The sequence below is a fragment of the Acanthochromis polyacanthus genome, chromosome 14 (assembly GCF_021347895.1).
Source record: "Acanthochromis polyacanthus isolate Apoly-LR-REF ecotype Palm Island chromosome 14, KAUST_Apoly_ChrSc, whole genome shotgun sequence".
Classification (NCBI taxonomy): domain Eukaryota; kingdom Metazoa; phylum Chordata; class Actinopteri; family Pomacentridae; genus Acanthochromis; species Acanthochromis polyacanthus.
This window is the reverse complement of record NC_067126.1, coordinates 34,221,967-34,235,247: the sequence shown is the minus strand read 5'-3', so window position 1 is coordinate 34,235,247 and position 13,281 is coordinate 34,221,967. Positions and strand designations below refer to the sequence as shown.

General features: G+C 42.1%; 1 protein-coding gene across 4 annotated transcripts in view; it reads right to left on the bottom strand.

Annotated features, from left to right (window-relative positions):
* gsk3ba (glycogen synthase kinase 3 beta, genome duplicate a) overlaps positions 1-13,281 on the bottom strand; it is a 42,218-nt gene that overhangs the window by 16,736 nt on the left and 12,201 nt on the right. For all 4 annotated transcript variants that reach the window (XM_051959422.1, XM_051959420.1, XM_051959423.1 and 1 more), the window contains exons 2-3: positions 12,538-12,731; positions 3,256-3,339 (exon numbers count right to left, since the gene is read on the bottom strand). In XM_051959422.1, the coding sequence (XP_051815382.1) occupies positions 3,256-3,339; positions 12,538-12,731 (278 nt within the window). The remainder of the gene's footprint in view (positions 1-3,255; positions 3,340-12,537; positions 12,732-13,281) is intronic.

Below are 13,281 nucleotides of genomic sequence, written 5' to 3'. Positions count from 1 at the left end.
TTAGGGGATTATGGGAAGGCAACCAAGTTTGCTATTGATTTGTCCTGCTGGCTTATGAATTCTGTAACTCATTTGTATTTCTGTAAATGCACCTAAATTTGGGAAGGAACTGAGAGCAGTAGCTTTAACCTACTGCTAAAAATGTTTTCACAATGCATGACGGTATATCAGTGAATCAAACCAGGCTAGTGGAAGCGACTGTGTGCAATTTTCCCATAATAGATGTGCTTTCGAGAGGCAGCATCTTACCTGCACTCGCATTACGACTTCATATTTTGAAGAGATAAAAGTCAAGCGACTATTTGCTTGCCTGCCTACGCTGTTTGGACCGGTGGCCTTCTGTTTAAACACACTATTATACAAGTGGTTAAAGGGTAAAAGCAAAAGCACACTGTGTGCATCAGGCACGCCACATGCCAGCCGTTACATAAGACTACCTGTGCACATGCTGACAAACGGAGTAGCAACAGTCCTCCTGTGTCTCACATCTGCAGCCAGCAGGAACCCTCATTTCAGGACGCAAACGACACCTACAAACACCTGGCCCGACCTCATTTCATCCCTTTTTCAGTGCCTTATTTAGTTCTTTCTCCATTTATTTTACACATTTACCATCTATCCACCAACCTGTTGAAAGTCTCCATCTGCCCACTAACCTCTGACATTACCTTTTGCCTACTTCACTCTCCCTCCTCTCAGTCTAGGCTCCAGCGGTAGTAAATCCCCATACCAGCAGCAACATGGTGCCAGTCTCCATAATTAGCCGAGCGATACAGTAAGAGGGGAGGTGGGGGGGAGGAGAAATGGATACATGAAAGGTGGGGGGGGGGGGGGGGGGGGGGGGGGAGTTAAAAGGGTGCAAAGATGAAAAGGACACGATCAGACCTTGCGTTCTATCTAAAAATTACCGCGAAAAGTCAAGTCTGGAAGTGTAATTTTCTGCGTCACACCTGTCAGTGTGTCAGTATACCAAGAATTAGCCGCGATTCCCAGAGGTCAACGGGCACATGGCATGAGGCGAGGGGTGGGCAAGGAGGCGGAACTTCCCGTTAGGACGGGAGGGCTCTAGTAAATCTATAATTAGCTGACACCCTCTAGTCGGGCAAACAGATGCCCCTTGACCATCTTTCAGTGCGCTCTACTCCCACCCATCCTCACTACCGGCCCTCCCCTATAATCCTCAACAGCTCTCTTGGCCTCGGTAGGTGTGCAGCAGAGGAGCATTCCAAACTGCAGCGTCATGGGTCTAGTCCCGACAGCATGTGTGCCAAGTCCATGTGGGTCTATATTTGACATGCAGGCCTCTGCCTGTTTGTCAGCTAGCTCAATGACATATTCCAGCCTTGTAGTCTCCAGGGGACCTCCAACGGTCGACAGAGACGGACAGCGAGGCAGAGAAGGGACTTCCCTGTCACATCGGCCTCTATGTACTATTATATTTATTAAGAGCAACAAGGCCGGGAGGCAGACATATGATGAGAGACGACGCTTCTGACAGGCACAGACGGTTCAAAAGGCAACAAGGAAAGCATGAAAAGAAACTCAAAGAGGAAAAGCTAATTCCCAGGGACAACAAAAGATTGACTGTGACTGGGAGAAAGCAAAATGATTTTACTACTCTGATCGAAGCCATGTGCTCAGTCATTTTAAAACACAGAGAGTCCAGTGGACCTTAAAGTGCTCTTGAAGACGTAAAGTAAAAGAAGGGTTCTTCAAGCAGTCATAAACAGAGCAGGGAAAGAATACGCCAAGTTTACAGAACACAGTTATTCCACAAGTCAAAAGCAATGCCAGAAAGAGTTAGTGCTGTGATCAGATTCCATTGGGATTTTCTCCGATATCCTTTACAAGTGTGGCCCTATTATGCGAAAAAATTAACGAGGGATCCATAAATTCAGATTTTAGATTACAAAAGAAGCATGATTTAGTGCATCACACCCACTGTTCTACATGCTTTGTTGTCATTTCAGGGTGGGACGAACAGAAAATTTTGCACAGCCATTTTAAAGAGACGACTATTAGGAAATGCTGCAGATATTTGCAGACATTATTTAATGATTTCATTTTAGCATGGTGACGTCTAAGTGTCTTACTTCTAACCTGCCTTCTTCACTTTTATCCTTCACTGTCCAGACCGACTCTGCAGTGTCGTAATGCTGCATGAACCAGGCCATTTATTTCCTTCTTTTAAGCACATACATGCCATTTGGATCGCAGCTACACTGGAAATTAGGCCTTTTTAGACCCTTCATGACTACAGTTACTTAATCACCACTGTCGGCATGTACTTGTGGCTATGTGCTGCTAACATGACTTCTTCTACAGATAAAACACTTCAGCTGCATCGCACCAATAGAAGCTCTAGAAATATTTCTACATTATAAATCATCCATGTGGTTAAGATCTGAGGCTACGTCGTTGCATACCGCACCAGTTGTAATAAAACTGTTGTCTGTTACACCAATAAAAGACGCTCCAAAAGTCAGATTTTATTCACGTTGAAATCAAGACCTTTTCCTTGTTATGTCTTGGGCTCACTGATGAAAGTTTCAAAGCATATACAGTGGTCCCTTGTCTATCACGGGGGTTACAATCCAGACCCCCCCATGATAGATGAAAATCCGCGAAGTTGCAACCATATTTATTATATATATTGTATGAATGACGAATCGATGAATTATCTGAACACGATACGTCATCCAAAGCGGAAGCAATGCAACAGAAATGACCGTCTGAGCGTATACATATAGCATATGCATGATACAGCATGGATGTCTGTACTTCTGCTTTTGACGACGTATCGAGCTCAGATGATTCATCGATTCGTCGTTAGTGGCAGCCCTATTATTAGTGTTTGTGTTTTTGTGGTTTCGTCAGCGTAGTTAGTTTGGATAAGCGTTTTGTTGCCAGGACCATGAGTGTGAAGTGCGTTTGATGACATCCTGACACATTTATATGATGCTACTTTGTGTTTTTGTGTCAAAATAAAAGCATCTGCCAGTTGCAGAGTGTATAAAAAGCAGATCTCCTTTCTCCAGTTCTTCAACGCAGTTCGCCACAATAACGAATACACAAAAATATCTATATAGTGCAAAATCCTGCGATATGGCGAAGAATCCACGATACCAAACACAATTTACAAATCCGCGATACAGTCAGACGGCGAAAAGTGACCTGCGATTTGGCGAGGGACCACTGTACTAAAACATGAACCCCTCAGATCAGCAGATGAAGAACAAGAAGCAGCCAACTGACCTTGTCTCCGCTGGAGTAGAAGAAGTAACGCAGGCGGACTATGTTGCAGTGGTCCAACTTCCTCATGATTTGCAGCTCGCGGTTCTGTAAAAAACAAAACATAAGAAGCACATTACATCAAGAATTCATATATATTTCTGCAACTGAGTCTGTGGTCTTCAAGTTAACTTCAAGCATTGGACCAACAGCACATTGAGCAACACCTTATTTTGAGCATTAAGTGTTGCTAAGTAGTAGCTACAGCGCCTAAAAAACACTACATTATTGTGTCTTATGACAGAAAACACACACTTAGTCATGCGGTTGAACAATAATGTCACTGACAGCGACGTCACTGTCACAAGTCAATGTGCCAGTTTGTCAAGATTTGAGCAAAACGGATGTGCTAGCAGCAAAAGAATGCTATTAAACAGAAAAATAATGGACATTCATTCCTTCGTGGAAGTAACAATCCGGCAGGCTAAAAGATGACACAATCAAGCACTGTGTGGCATGTTTTCCATCCACACTAAGAGCAACAAAACCTAATAAAAAAAGACAGCAACTGGAAAGCAGAAAACAGAAAAGGATGCGATAACAGAAGAGTCAAAGTAAAGATTATCTCGTGTCCTCTAGTGTGAAGAGCTGCAGGCCTTTTCAGGGCCACTAGAACAAAATGTAAGCACTGAACCCTGGTAGAGGCACTCCATCTATATACATATAGTGTGTCCATGCAGAAAATGGCTGTGCATATGGACTTTCTCAACGGTGGGCAGGAATTCAAGCATTGCATAAAGCTTTAACAGCTCCATTATAGTTCATATTCTCTCCCATTTCCCTTCTTTCCCTCCTCCTCTTTATCACAGTGCTTTGTGATGACTTGATCTAAAGTGCTTGTGTAACATTCGGAGAGCGTGGACCCCAGTGTGGAGAAATAAACGGGTGGTTTTTCAGAACAGAGACGGAACATAGCAGAGAACAGAGAAGAAAGCTTAATGCAGGGATAAAGTAAAAACCAGTCTGTGGCAGAGCAGTCCAGTCATTACATAATAATCTGACTTTTGTTTCAGAAGTCATGTGCAATTTGAATGGTGCAAAGCAAGTGCAGTGACATGCATATTAATCAGAAATGTATTACAGCTTTTCATCTTTACTGTGGGATTGACATGAAACGAACCTCATATATGTATAAAGGGACTCTTATTGTGAAAATCCAGATGTATATTGCCACTGACAACGTAATTCATCAGTAGATGTGCTTGTTGACTTATTCACTTGTAAACACACCAAAAACTGAGCTAATTAGCTGACCAAAAACTGCAGATTTCTGGGGGGAAAAGGTTGTGGAGACACTTCCGAGATGTGCAATTAATGGGTGTGGTCATGTGTAGAGACAGACTTCAGGTTTGGAGTAGAAAATGTTTTATTAATAAATGACTGATTCCATAATAAATAATTATGGTATTTGTAAAGACACGATCATAATGAACATAAAAACATTTTTTTATTATTTTTAATAAAAATATATGCAAGATATATCCCGTGGACTTCAAAAGTCCCTCAGTTATATATTGACCCAGATGATTATTTGTGGAATGAGGAAAAAATAAAGAAAACTCTTATTTTGTAATATTTTCAAGGTGTACAGTAATGATACTTAATTTAAGAAGGAGCCTGTTTCATGAGCTGCTGTAACTAATGGAAAGAACCTAATGCAACACAGGATGAATGACAAATTGACACTCAAATCGGGATGATAATTTCTGGATTTCGGATGTTAAATACAGCTGATTCAGGGTATGACTCAAGAAGTGGAAAATACCCATGAAAGTCGCAGTTCTAAACTTTTCCTCATATAGAACTAAGAGGTTTAGTATCTGCATTATATGACTGGTTATGTAGAGCAGCAGCTAGAAATGACTAGTTAGCTGACAGACCATTACTTTGACTGATTGTTTAAGTCTAGCCAATAAAAACTGCAAAAAATCTTCTCTTGTTCTTGTTCAGCAATCTTCACTTGTTCCGCTGACATCTTAACACATCACCTTGGGCTGTAGGCTTGTGATGGGTATTATTTGTCACGACTACATGAAACACTTCTTAGATAAAATGATCAGATTAACCGATAATGGAATTAATTGTGGGTTTTTTTGCAAACCTGAAACAATGTTTGTTCATCACACATCATAAAATAATTAAAAATGTCCATCACAATCTCTCTGAGCCCAAGTGGGATTTCAAACAGAGCTATTCAAGCAAAGCTATTCAATTAACTGTCATAGGAGAGAAAGAAAAACAGCAAATATTCACATTTGACAAGGTGGAACCAGTGAATGTTTGGTATTTTGATGGAAAAGAGAATAGAAGATCTTTATTTGTCATTGTACCCATTTCAAAGTGCAAAACAGCATCAAGTCAGAGGTATATAATAAACAAATAACTAAATAAACGAAAGAAAATGCTTCTCAACTAACTAGAACATGATTATTTAACACTGAAGAGGATACTCGAAAAATAAATACACAATATATCACACATACAAGACATCTGATTGCACATTTCAAGCTTTGGCAGTCTGCTTTGCTGGTTGATTATCAAAATTTCAGCTCTATACTGTAGCAACGTGGCTGATTGACAGGCTGACAAGGCAACCGGCCGACTGACTGAATGAGTTCGACTAAACGGGGGAAAAAAACGTCCGTGATGCTCGTTGAACGATCTAATGAGATTCCCTGCTATGTGGGTCAGGACCAGGCTGGCTGGTGGAGTGAAAATCGCTGCCATCCTTCACTTTTTCAGGATTTAAAACCCCGTCATTCATTTTTTAACAGAACAGAGAGCTGCTGTCCGTCCACCACTCGACCTCGGCAGCAGCATCTTGTAGCTCAACAGTCTGGTATAGACAACCCCTTCTCCCCTCCCTCTTTACCCTCTCCTTTCAAGCTAATTCACTTCCAGGCAGATGCAAATGCTTCCCACAGTCCTCCCCGCTGCTTTTTCACCCTTAGCACAACCCCCACATCATGAAGTGACATCATTGTGCGTGGGTCACAGACCAGCCATCGAACCATCGTGCACTGCAGGCAACGCCCTCGTCTTCTTGCACCGGAGTGTTTGAGGGCGTGTGTGTGTTGTAATGTGTGGGAGAGATTGTACCATATGGCGGGGGAGCAGACAGGCTGTTGAGTAAAGCCCTGCCCAGCTCCAGTTCTACTGCAGTCATTCCTGCTGACCTGTCATCCTCCAGTGTGTCAGCCGCCCAGCCAGCAGAGACAGGAGGAGACAGACCGGGTGGAAATGAAGACAGAGAGAGAGAGAGAAATGCTTTGATTGCAGGCTGCTGGAAGTGCTACACCTGAGCACTTCATGCTGCTGATGTGAACGGCCAAATGAAGCCACATGGAGTCTGGCGAAAGATTAAATGTGCAGAGGAATAGCGTAAAACCTGCACCAACACATGGCCGGTTTTATAGCTTTTTGTGCTTAAGCTTACGGATGACTGTAAACAATAAAGTAGTTTTACATTTTAAGGAGATTACTGTCATAACTACCCACAAATCCACCAGTTTCTTGATTTTGTTGCAAGATTTTAGTCATTTAGTTGTGACAAATGAAGATCATCTCACCGAAATTAATGCTTTTTTCAACATGATTTTAAAAAGTAAACACTTATCCTCTTTGAATGACATTTTTCAGACATTTTTATAAGAAGATGAATTGGTCACTGAGGAAAAAGTAAGTATATCCCTAAGCCACGCTCAAAATCACATACTTTTTATTACTTTCAGTGCAGCCGGCTTATGAAGTACACTCTGTCTCATGTAGTATACATACAGCCTTGACATACTTTATGATAATCTTGCATCTTAAGCTTTTGTCTGGAACCTGTAGTGCAAAATAAACTGTTATCTGTCAGCTTGTTTATATTCATACGAATGTGAGGGATTGTGGCCAGAAAAGTCTGCTGGCTCGCATTACAGCAAAATCTAACCAGACATAGTACTGGATCATACACATTTTTATCCTGCCATACTACAGGGTTATTCAGAAAGAACGAACCGATTTCGTTACATAATATTTTAATAGGTAAAAGCAACAAAAAATTCCAGCCAAGTCGCAAGTGTTCTACTCACAATCACCTTTTATTTCCTGTCTTACAAGTGTTCAACGTGTCCACCACTTGCAGCACGGGCAACATCAATGCGATAAGACGATTCCTCCCTGACGCATATCACCATCCACTGAGTTGATCGCTGTTGTTATTCGATGGCCTTAAACATCAAATAAAAGTGGATTGTGAGTAGAATACTTGTGACTTGGCTGGAGCTTTCTGTTGCTTTTCCTTATTAAAATATTGTGTAATGAAATCGGTTCATTCTTTTTAGTGTGGTTGTATTTATTATACCTTCAAATCTGTACAATTAAAACCAGGGGTGTCAGATTAGTTCCAGATTAGGTGCCACTGATTTCAGCTTCATTTGGGAGTAAAAGATGGAACCTGACTGATTTAAACCCCTGACATCCAGTGTCTGATGTTCTCTTTGCTGTTGCCACGTGTGGTGCCATCATGCCGAGATCTAAAGAGCTCTGTAAGGTCTTCACAAAAACAAAAAACTGGTGTGGATGACTCCAAGCCTGGTAATGGATTTTAAAAAAACCATCTCCAATTTATTTGACATAAATCATTCCGCTGTGAATAAAATCATCTACAAGTGGTGCCATTTTGGACCGACTGCCAACTCGTCCAGGACTGGCAGCTCCAGCAAATTCAGCCCAGCAGCAGGCAGTTTGATGCAAAAACAAGCGTGCAGAAATCCTAACATTTCATCACAGGATCTGCAGGTAACTGTTGCAGCCGTTGGCATCAAAGTGCTGCATCCACAATCAGAAGGAGATTGCACAAATTCAACCGGCACTGGAGGCGTGCCAGGAAAAAGCCTTCAGCGTCCAAAAAGAACATTAGAGCAACAGCACGGTTTGCTGGTGTACATATAGGCGAAGAGCGGGCCTTTTTAGATGAATGAGAGAACATGTTCAGGCTAAAGGCGGATTTTCCAGAGAACAACCTCATGCTATCTGTGAAGCATGGTGGTGGAGGTATTATGGTTTGAGATTTCTGCCCTGCCTGAGGGACTGAGCAGCTTGCAGAGATTGATCCAGCTCTGAATTCTGCATCAGATCAGAGAGTACTTGAAGATAATGTGAGGCCATCTGTCTGAAAGTTGAACCGGAAGTGGACCTTTCAACAACATAATGATCCTCACATATGCATTGTGCATGAGTGAGTGAGTGCTGGTTCTAATGCCAGCATCCATTTTCCAATCGGCTGATATGTGATCCCTCAGATGGGAAGGGAGGAGGATCCATCCCATAATGCACCACAAGCAGCCCACCAAGACTGTCTCGCACATTCACCAGCTCCACCCTAACTCAGAGCCTGTTCACATGATCGCCCTATGTGACTCGTGAGAGAAAATAAAGTGCGTGTTGGACTGGCACGGTTTAGTCGAGCCAGGCTCTCTTCAAAGATGAGTGTCAAATCAGACAGAAAAAAAACAGAAGTGTGGAGAAAATGGTTTTTTGAAGAGGAGGGATGAGAAGAAAATAGAACGCAGGTGTTTGGGGTTTGTATTTGTGTGCGACGGGGCAACGCACACTTGATGGCGCGTGCTTGACAGTCATGTGAAGAGTCTTAGCGCTCATTTCCTTCGTTTTTCCAAACAAGCTGCTTACAAAGAGGACAGGCTGAGCAAGTAGGAGCAAGTGAGAAAAAAAAGAAAGAGAGAGACAGATGAGAGCAGAGTCTGCTCCGAGGAGGAAACTGAACAATAAAACAGCGTGACGTTCAGCTGACCACTGAGCTGCTTAAAGATGCAACCTGCTAGCGTTTCTGGCTAACCACAGGCTAACATGAAGAACAGGATGTGACTTCATCATGGCTGGAGTCACAGCGAGTGTGTGCGTCCTGAACAAGCAGTGTGAGTTTGGTGGCAGATGGTCGACCCCCACACCATTAAGTGACTTAATTTATCTTGTCTGGTTTCAGATAGACTAACACATGCTGAAAAACTGTGTCGAACCTCAGAGAGGTTAAACTCCGGGCACTGAGCTGCTCAAGTATTTCGCTGAACCAGTTGGGTGAAAACGCTACAGGAAAACAGATCTGACTAAACTTCAGCGACTCGCAGAAAAAAGGAGCGGCAGGTTGGAAGTCTGGCAGATGATAGTGAAGCTGCTTTTACTCCTCGACTCCTCTCAACGTTGAGAGAAATCGACTTAAAGCAGAACATAACTCAAAAAAGAACATAAAGTCACGAGCAAGAAGGAAATAGCTTGAGCTTCTGTGTGGGGATGTGAGATATTGGCTTTTCTGCCAATGACCAATATGCGAATAACTCTCAATTTCCAGTTCTGATATCAACCGATACCGATATATGTGGGTTATTTAACAAATTTTAGGTAACATCACATATCTCTAGTCATGGAATTAACACATCATGCCTAATTTTATTGTGGTGTCCCAGTGGATGCATTCTCAAATGCAACGAGGCTTTATCGGGCCAAGAATATTGGTGGGCCGATATTATCAGACATCCCCAGTTCTGTGTTTAACTCTGGGTAACCCTGACCAACTTATTTTATGTTCTTTTTTAGAGTTCGAGGATGTAACACGGCACAAATGCACGCTGATCTTCCTGCAAAGCTTGCCTCTTAGCAGTCATTTTATTCTTTAATATTGCATTTTTCGACACACTTTGCTCATTGACTGAAGACAAAGGAACTTTACTGTTTGCAAATACGTTGCATGAGACAAGTGCAGAGGGACAAGCCTTTCCAAAAGCTACAAAAAGATTCGTGCACGCTGTCTCACCTGCAAAAAATGAATTTATTCATGAGGTTTCGGTGCTAAACCTTCATCAGGGAAGTGGTTTTGTGCAAATAAAACCCATCTTAAATAGACAGGAGCTGTACCTTTGCAAAAGTCAACAAACCCCACATACTACAGGAAGGCATGGATTGCAAACCATCATTCTACCAAATGACATCTTTAAAAAGCATACAGAAAAAAAGAATCACACAAGTAGGTCAAGCATGCTTACATAGAAAGAGTAAAGCTCGAGGATATGAATGCTTAAAACCCCCTAAGGCCCACAGGCACATTCTCCAAAAAAAAACTTGCCCTACAGGTTGCTTATGTAGGTGAACCTGCGATTGCAATGAAAAAATAAAATAAAGCCTTATACTGCATTGAGTAAAATATGCGTAAACACACAGAACCAGAAGGTCAGGGGGGTTTGATCTTCTTCCCTCGTGGATCCCTGAAAACTTCAAGTGTCTCAGCAGAAGACTAAATCCGGCTCTGCTCCAAGACCTCACTTGAGGTAGATTCTTTCCCAATGCTGCCGTCCTCCATTAGAAATGCAAGATGTTTAAATGAACTGAAAGCCTGTTTAGAACACGGTCATGTGCAGGTTTTTCAGCAGTCATGTGGGAAACACTATAATACCGCATTGTGCTGCATCATCCTCACCGTGCACACTGGCTGTTCTGTGAAGCCTGAGCATATGTGATACAGAGACACAAAGGGGTTCACGTTGGGAATAACATTTGCAAACGTCTTTGTTCCGTCTATTTTTCCCCCTGCTCTAACAGCCTGATCCTTGAAGGCGACGTTTCCTCTACAGAACTGACAGCCACACTGTTACACTACGGTGTAAACAGTTCTAGTCAGTAATCACACGGTGGAAATGCGCTCCCTCCAATCAGCACAAAAGCTTTTCATGATTGCTTAGAAAGTTGCATCCAGAAGCGCCGAGTGATTGCTATGTTTAGATAGGACTAGCACATGTTAAACTTGAAATTAAAAAGAAAAAAAATTAAAAGAAAAACCAGCATCCACTCAGTTGTAAATGCTGGTGTATTAGATGAGATTCAAACTTAAGATCATTTTGAAATATGTAGTATGTGAATTAAACTCCACAGTGTTACTCATAATTTGTCTCCATTTATATAGATGACAATAGGGCACTGTCATTAATATAATTAATATATAACCTATATTATAAAGCCATGATTTATTGCAGGGCTACTGAATTAACCTGTATTGGTTTAAGTTTAGTTTATTTAATAAATGTAGTAGCCAAAATGGATGAATAAAGTCTATCTTATCTTATCTTAAATATCAGGCAGAATTTTGACAAAACTCTCAATTTAATAACATGTTGAGCCCTTATCCTGTTTTGTGTGTGTTCATGTGACTAAAACGGCATGTACCTCTAGCCTCATTTTTAAAGCTCATAAAACTGAATGAGAATCTAAACAGCTGTTCTTTAGGCTTCTGAAAGTGACCAGCAGTGACAGTGAGTGTGTAAACATCCCGGTTGTAATCATTTTGTGTTTCTGGAGGTAAATCATCAGTTTTAGAAACTTGGGTAAGTCCTTAATTAGGAACGTGTCAGCTACTCCAAAAGAAAAGAAGATACTGTTGAATGTATGTCTCTTACCCAAGGTCTGAAAGATTTTTCTGGTGATGAAAGCACTAAATATGCTTGGTGCATTGAAATCTCCAGACTGTCTGTAATAAACAGGAAGCAGGTTTCCCAACACATACAGGTCAGGTCAGTTGACACATCAAAATGACATCATTATAATGCAGCAAACTTTAACCTGGATGCTAATATTTGTAATGTACAGACCAGATTCCTGCATGTCCAAGTAACTATTATATCTAAAGTATGATCAGCAGCCTCATGACCAGGCTACTGAAGTCCACACATGTAAACTCGAGCTGAGACAATGTTGCCCCCAGTGAAGGAACAACAAGCCATCAGTCAAATCTATTCAAAGCTCAGGAGGGAGATTCCAGCACAGCCTTACTTGGAAAGAAACCTGACATTTCCAAGGTGGCAACTGGGCTAAACTTGACAGATGCCTGGGTATTAATGGGTTCAAGTTTGTTTGTGCGACAAAAGACCCTCCCACCACTACCACACACACACACTTCCTGCAACACACATTAAAGCAGGAATGTGCTGAATGCAAAACACTCCGAAGTTTCTCCTTTTGTTTTCTCTCGCTTTGCAGCTTCTCTGATCTCCCTGTTCGTGTGAAAGATCGCTCCATTCACGTCTCGTTCACAGTTACTCAGTCACATCCATTAAGGAGGGAGGAGACGTTTATGTGCACCGTCATCATTCACACGCACACTGCTTTTCTCTGTCCTTTTGTTTCTTGCATTTTGTTGCCCAGACAGAGAAGGGAGTCAGCTGATATTGTGTTTGTATGTGCAGTTTTTTTCTTTACCTTAAACCTTTTGTCTTGCAGGACTTTCTTGATGGCCACCAGCTCTCCGGAGTCGCACAGTTTGGCTTGGTAGACGACGCCGAAAGACCCGTTGCCGATGACCTTAGTGTCCGTGTAGCTCACCTCCTGTGGCCGGTCGGGGCCTTGGCCGGGGGTGGCCACGACTGTCGTTACCTTGCTGCCATCTTTATCTCCTTCAGAGAGACGCAAAGAGATAAAAGACAAGCTCAGAAGAAAATAGGCACAAAATCAGGACTTTCTGTCAAGCAGTAGCGTGTGCAGTCATCGAGAACGAGCATGTAGGGCTGCAGTCAGCTGCTTGCTCGATATGTTCCCAATTTGGTTGGACGGTTCGCAGTGCTGCTTTCATTGGGAAACATACCTAAGCATAAGCGGTACATCAATCGCCTTCCAGGATTAATCCACTATTTTTGGAGGAACAGACACTCCTGTATTTTCCCCAACTTTGAACTTGCTGATCCCAGTATAGATTGCGAACTAATTCAGCATTTATGTTCACTGAACCTTTACTCGAATCCAAACTAAGTGGCATCCTGTCAAAGAGGCACCGTGTGTAGTTACCATCACTTCACTGAAAAACAACTGATTTAATGTGTTGCAAATACTAGCTTTTTATGTTTATGCATCGTTTATTTTGGCACTGTAGCTGATTTAGCTAATCTATTCATAACATGCAGATGTTTTTCCTCCTTGTGACCAATCAATTAGTTGAAAAGTGGGTAA